This window comes from Gavialis gangeticus, unplaced genomic scaffold (assembly GCF_001723915.1).
Source record: "Gavialis gangeticus isolate Ggan-Ray unplaced genomic scaffold, GavGan_comp1, whole genome shotgun sequence".
NCBI lineage: Eukaryota > Metazoa > Chordata > Crocodylia > Gavialidae > Gavialis > Gavialis gangeticus.
Window position 1 is genome coordinate 33797761 of NW_017729026.1, and position 7280 is coordinate 33805040.

A 7280-nucleotide genomic window follows, 5' to 3' on the forward strand; every position below is an offset into this window, starting at 1 on the left:
TCAAAAGCCTTCCTGAAGTCTAGGAAAACTATATCCACTGCCACCCCTGCATCCAATGATTTAGTGACCTGGTCGTAAAAGGCCACCAGGTTGGTCTGACAGGACCTGCCGCTGATGAACCCATGCTGGTTGCCCCTGAGCATGCCGTTCCCTGCTGGCCCTTCCTGGATGTGTGCCAGAATAATTTTCTCGAACAGCTTGCCCAGGATCAAGGTAGAATAGCTCCAGTAGATTTAAAAATACCTTTTAAGAAAGGACTTTAAATACGTGACTTTGGTTTTTTACAGTGCAGTCTGTGCCCCAGTAGTTATAGAGAAACTTTTTAATTGAAGAACAAACCATCATCTAATAATTCATTGTACCTACTACATTTGTGGTAGGAGAAATTTTACCTTTTAAAGTTTCCATTTTGTTGGGTGTACATATAAAAAGGCAACATGCACAGCCAGTCCAACCAACTCAAAAGTCATGGAGAACAATGGGAAAAATCGCATGCTAATTTAGAAAAGCATTGCCAATTGGCAATGCCACCTAAGTATTTAAAACAAAGTTGGCTTGGGAGCTAAAAGCAGGAAAGCTGTCTAGATTGTGCTGCATATGTAAATATAATTTGTAAACTCTTGGAGAATACCTAAGTGACTCTGCCTGTTTAGAGAAAAAAAGTATTTAAATCAGGAGTAAAACAGTAAGTGTTCCACAAAAGATTTATAATGACACCTGCTCATAAACTAATGGAAGAAAAATGTCCCTTTATACTCGACTAGTACAGTAGGTGAATAGTTTGTGAGACACAAGATGCAAATGGGGTCTTTGCCCACATGGCTTGAATTGCAGTGTTGGATCTATAGCGTGATAGTTAAATGGGCTGTTGTTATAATTAAGGGGTTGAAACAGGAAAACATCTTTCACACATTACAACTTTGCCATTAGCCTCAGCATTTTTTTCTTGTTACGTTTTCTGAATAGTTGTTACTTCTCATAACCTTAATTCAAAAACTACGGAAAGAACAGACTTTGACCATGAGCTATCATTAACATAGTTCAGGAGCTCAACTCTTCAGTGAAGTTTATCTCTGTCCCCCAGGAAATTTTCCCTTTTTAATTATTTTTTCTATTAAATATTTAGTGCAACTGCCATGCTATTTGACTCTAAACTTTATTTTTTTTCAAACAGCTTAAAATATAGCTGTCTTCCAAATGTAAATGTCATAACAAACATAGATTCTTGTCTTGCAGCAGGTGCGGTGTGAAGTCAGGGAAGTCGTATTTTGATTTAGCAAGGTCATTTTTTGATTTTGATTTTTACATCAAAGCAAAAAAGGTTTAATTTAGCCATATGTAAAGTTACCTATATGTGTAAGCAGACCTTTCCTTATAAAACGTGTTGTTCATTCTCTTGTGCAATGTGGACGTAAATCTCTGTTTGTGGTAAGGCTGTTTGTTTTGCATGGTGTACCTCAGGCTTCTGAGAGAGGGAGCATATGAACGTAGAGAGGTAAACTTCATTTCTAACTTTCCCCATCAAAGCCATCGTATCTGAAATATGTTGTGCTTCCCTTATTGTGTTCCTGTCACCAGTCAAGATACCTCTATAATATATAGAGAGAGGTACCTATATTAGTCTGAAGTTAGGCAGAAGGCAGGGCAGGGTGACACCTTATAAACTAAGACTAGGTACAGATATTCAAAAAGCCGTAGGTAGAATCTAAGTTATTTGATTTTTCTGTAAGCAGCATAGCTTAGCTCACTAGTGAACAGAAAACACGTTTGCTCATTGATGATAGGGGCAAATCTTAGACCAGGTTCTGCCATTCTTTAAACCAGTCTGTGCGATGTTCTGTTCTGTTCTGTTCTGGTACAGACTAGGGCTGTGCGAAATGGCTAGGTTTCATTTTGGTTTTGGATTCAGCCGTTCCGGAGGGACAGTGACTCATTTTGGTGTTTCGGATCACTGTTTCATTTCGAATTGGCCGAATCTGTTTCAGAGTTTTGGCGCTGAGTCGGAGTTTCGGATCAGCCAGGGAGAGGCAGGCACAGCCAAGTGACTGCAGGTTCTCCTGTGGCTCCTCTGGCTGTGCCTGCCTCTCCCAGGGCAGAGGAAGCCGTGGGAGAAGCCCCCATGGCTGCCCCGCCCCAGACTCCCAGCAGTTAAAAACCCACACTTACTGGCTGTAGCAGCGGCAAACAGGGCCTCTGATGGCTCGTGGCAGAGCCCCCCTGTGCAGTGGGGGGCAGTAAGGATTGCCCCCCTGCCTGGCATCTGCGCAGCAGCTGCTCCATGGCATGGGTGCAGTGTAGATTGGCAGGGCGCTGCATGCTGTCTGGGAGCTGGGGCGGTTCTAGCAGTGAGCTGGAGCCTGACGCTACTCAGCCAAAACGGCCCCAGCTTCTAGACAGTGTGCAGTGCCCTGCCGAACAACACTGCACCCGCATTATGGGGCAGCTGCTGCGTGGGTGCCAGGCGGTGGGGGTGATCCTTGGTGCTCCCTGCTGTGTGGGGGGGGCTCTGCCACAAGACCTCAGAGGCCCTGATCGCCACTGCTACAGCCAGTGACTGGGGCTTTTTTTTTTTTTAAGTGCTGGGAGGATGGGGCCAGGTGGGGGATGGGGCTGGGCAGGGCAGCTATGGGGGCTTCTCCCACAGCTCCCCTCTCCTGGGGAGGAGCAGGCACTGCTGTGGGAGAACCTGTAGCTGCCTGTCTGTGCCTGTCTCTCCCCAGTGAATCCAAATCTTTTCTGAATCGATTCAGAGGCTTCAGATTTGATTCTGACCTTTTAATGGGTCTCCTGATCAGTTTCGATTTGGATATTCAGCCACAAAATCGGGCTGAATCTCCTCCGAATCGAATTGGTGACCAAAGCTTTTCACAGCCGTAGTACAGGTTAGTTTTGCATGCCAAGCTTCTCTTCTGTGTTCTATGTATAAATTGGTTTCTGATCACTTATACTGGTAAAAGCGTGATATCTGGAACTGGCCTGACTTGTTCAGAGAGGCATGAACTTTTTTAGGTTACAGCTTGCTTCATCAGATGCTATGAATGGAGTCGCAAGGGTACTAAATAGAAAGGAATTAAGTCATTTGAATAGAAAGGATATGGAAAGGGGGGTTGAAAGGAGGAGGTCTCTGGCTGCTGATGGGCAAAAGTGGGTTGGAGAGAGAAACAGCAATTAACTTGTTGAGGGACATAGGGGTTATAAAAGCTAGCCCAGTTAATGGGATAAGGATCCAGAGTCTCTGTTGAGAACATGTATAACAATCCAGTCTGTGGATGACTTCTTGTTTTGCAGTTTTGCTTCAGGTTGGTTTTTAAAGTGTTGTTTAATAACAACTACTCTGAAGTCAGTGATGGAATGTCCAGGGAAGTTAAAGAGTTCTTTCACAGGCTTTTGTGTCTTTCTAGAGTTGACATCAGATAGGTATCCATTCATTCCTTCATGTAGAGGTCTCATATGTCCAACAGGAGAGGGCCATTGTAAGCAGGTGATGGCATATATCATGGTGGTAGAGGAGCAGGTGAGTGGACCCTGGATGCTATAATCAGTGATGTTTCATCCAGTCTCAGCAGCTCTCTCTTCTCTCCATTTCCCTAAATTTTTGCATTTAAATGTGTTTATCTCTTTCTTTTTAGGACTCCAGTTCTCTTCAAGTCTGTTCGTAGCATCTGATGACAGGCTCATACCTCTCTGTATGAGTATTGTGATTATATTAAAAAAAAGGGGGGGAGGGGAAAAAAGGGAGGAAAAAACAGTCACTTCTTACACTGACACATACTATGTACATTCTTATGTACAGGTCTCTTATTCTCTGTTAAGGTCTCTTTATTTTCTGTTATTCCAGGCTGTTAATGAAAGGTTTTCAGTTTTGCCATGTAGCAAGATTTTTATTTTTTTTATTTTTTTTTTAGAGTAGAGGTATCCATTCCAGTTGCTACAGTTACACTACTAAATACTTTTACTGTTTACCAATTTTGTATTAGAATTTGGGTCTCTGGAGTTTGAAGGCTTATAACACTAAACTCACTGTAATGATAGTCACAAGCACCTTCTATTTTCAGAATAGGCTAAATTTAAATAAGTTTAAGCAGCTTACCACCTTCATAAAGGGGAAGTTAGGTAATTGTTGTCTAGTCCACATTTTCTGTTTGCATTTTTTTCATAGCACATTTCAACTCTTTAGCCCTTACAAGCCATATTTCCTACTGGCTGAAGGTATACAACAGATCTTTTTTTGAGACTTTGGAAAGCATGGAATTTGATCTAAAGATCAAAGACAAAAGTAGTTCTGTTAGAAATATTAGGTTAAAGATAATGTCTCTTGAAATCATTGTCTCCTCGCAAAACACAGAGATGTTAGCTGAAGATATTTCATAAACATAACTATTTCTTTTTGCTGTTATAAGTAGTAACACACACAATATTGTTTTCTGGTATCAATGAATATGTCTCTTCCTGTGATTTTTTTTTTTCCAAATTAGTGGAATCTTAAAACAAAAAAAAACTTTAAACATAACCCGCACAAAACTTTAAACATAACCTAACTACATAGCATGAGATTGGAGAAATAGAGGCACAAAGTTAATTGATTTGCTCCCAGCCAGTGATTAGATAGGACACTGGGTATAGTATTAAAAAATGAGGTCTAATATGAATCAAAACCCATTGTCTTGAAGCGAAACAGTGACTGAGTTAATCTGTTCACTATGTTAGCATGAAAGCACAACCTATCATTTCATAATTAGAAATCATGCATCATTGGGAGTCTAACATGATTTAATATCCTTAGCTTTGAAGTAGTCTTGGCATAAGATCCAAGTTCTAAATTCGAAGGGTGTCAGCCTTGAGTAAAGAGAATGCGTTAGAATTTTGTAGTGTGCATAATGGTGAGATGGAGCACATTGGCACGTATGAGGCCAGTTTCATCTCGGCAACTTAATGCCGGGAGAGATACTTTTCCGTCTCAGTTGGTAGCCTTTTTCATTTCTGATTGGTCATGGGAATAAGATTTTGAATGATAGAAAAGAATGTGGTAAGACCTTTCTTCATTCACTACATATCTTCTAAAGTGGACAAAGAACCTTCCACTTCAAAATTTCAAAGTATGTGGTACTGCATTTTAGTGGTGTTTAATATTGTAGTTTTTAAAAAAAATTTTTTAAAGTTTTTCCTCCCATTTTTAAAAAGCAAGAAAAGGAAATTCCATACAAAGTTTCATTAGGGATGTTGAAGTTGTGTTTTTACTGACGGGTAAAGGGAAAAAATTAAGGTTTCATCCTCAGTCTTGATCATAACCCATGCTCTGACTGCCCTTGTTTGCTACTCCCCAAAACAGCCTCCAAAATATACCTTTGTTAAACAAGTGAGGACAAAAAGGAAAATGGTTGAGCACCCTATGTGCTGGAGTAGGGCATAGACTTTATTTAGGTGAGGAAAGAATGCATTGAAGGCCTTAGTGAGAACTTACTTGGAATAATAATAATAATGAATTCAGGATTATGTGCATGTATTTATACTATATAGTGTCTCATGTTGTAATCTCATAAACTTCTTCCATTTTAGGCAGAGTATGTCCAACTGGTTACTGAACTTCGAATGACAAGAGCTATTCAACCTCAGATAAATGCTTTTTTACAAGGTTTTCATATGTTCATACCACCTTCTCTTATACAACTTTTTGATGAATATGAACTGGTGAGTAGCAGTATGCCTGCATTATTTGTAACTGACAGCACTCAGCAATTGTTGTAGATCACTAATGTAATAATATAGAAGTAAAGGCTCAGTTCTGTGGAAGATAAATATTTGGTATCCATGACTTTGGTTTTATTTTTTTAGATCTAGCCCCAGATGTACTACATCTTGTGTTAAGTTCAGGTGTGTGTGCTCAGGCACATAGGTCTATCTATGAACTGAATAGAGAAATGTCACCATTTGCGGATAACTAGAATCATGAGTGGATCCAAGGAAAGGCATGTGTGGGGGGGATGTGGGTACCCTCCATTCCCTTGGTAGTGCAGTAATGCCCTTACTGAATGCTAATACTGCACACCACCCGTGCCCTTGGCCATGGCAGAACTTGGCAACAGGGGAAAAGGGGGCAGTGAAATCCCCTTGGATTTCAGAGCTGTGTCAGTACAGGTTCTGGCAACACTCAAGCTGATGAGTTGGTAAGTTCAGAGAGCTCACTGTGCATGTGCTGTACAGCTTCTCAGCGGAAGGGGGAAGCAGATGAAGCAGCTGCACTCTCCAACCATCCCTAGTGCAGCTTGTAAGGGGAAGGAGTACCAATTTTCTCCTCTTCTCTGCTTCCCTCCTCCACTTTCAATATGATGTTAACACAATCCTACTCCCTACCAGACAGGTGGCAGTCCTGCGTCCTTTAATTAGATATTTCTATTGATGTAGAATCTACACTGAAATACCCTACTCTGCCTGGGCTTAGCTGCATAAGTCTGTGCCTTTTGAACTGCAGATGGGCAGTGGGAGCAGGAGGAGTCCACTGCCTGCCAGTTAGAGCACTTGCCCAAGAAGTGCCAGCCTGGCAGTGGGGCCAGGTTACAAGCTGGTGCTGAGCACAGTGGGGTGGGGAAAGCAGCCCTTCCCCACCCATGCCCAGTGCCCCGTGCTGCAGCCACTCTCAGCCTGCCTGGGACTGCCTGTGCCTGCTCCTGACAGCCCCGTGTGGTCTGTGAGCACCTGCAGCAGGGAGCACCGGCCATGGGGTGGGTAAGGTGAGGGAAGGGAAGGAACCCAGGGAAAAGCTGAGCGTGGGAGGGAAGCGGCCCACCCCACAGCCCATGCCCCCGTGCTGCAGGTGCTCGCAGCCCACACGGGGCAGTCCGGAGCAGACGCAGGCAGCCCCATGTGGGCTGCAAGTAGCTGCAGCACGGGACACCAGGCATGGGGTGGGGAGGGGCTGTTTCCCCCCACTGCGCTCCTTCTTTGCCCAGGGTCCCCTCTGCCCCCCGCTTACCTGAGCTTCCCATGCCGGGGTAGCCACATGGTCCCAGCCCAGAAACCCCGGCTCGGGGGTGGGGCCGGGTGGGCCTGCTGTTGTTGGAGCCTGCTGGGCTTCCCCTGGGTCCTACTGCCCTTGGATCATGCCATTTTTGACAGGAACCAAGAGCACAGAAATATTAATTCTCTACATCTTTTTAGGGGCCCTGCAGGCCGGATAGAATGGCTTTGCGGGCCGTATTTTGTCCACCCTGGCTTTAGTCTCATCAGCATGATGGGATTTTCACATTTTCCAGGTGCCAGGACAGTGCTACACTTTTTTTTTT

The 7280-nt window shown here is 43.4% G+C and overlaps 1 protein-coding gene across 3 annotated transcripts in view; it reads left to right on the top strand.

Moving 5' to 3' along the window:
• The window catches only part of HACE1 (HECT domain and ankyrin repeat containing E3 ubiquitin protein ligase 1), a 97342-nt gene that overhangs the window by 64611 nt on the left and 25451 nt on the right, over window positions 1-7280 (top strand). For all 3 annotated transcript variants that reach the window (XM_019520160.1, XM_019520162.1, XM_019520161.1), the window contains one exon: window positions 5557-5688. In XM_019520160.1, the coding sequence (XP_019375705.1) occupies window positions 5557-5688 (132 nt within the window). The remainder of the gene's footprint in view (window positions 1-5556; window positions 5689-7280) is intronic.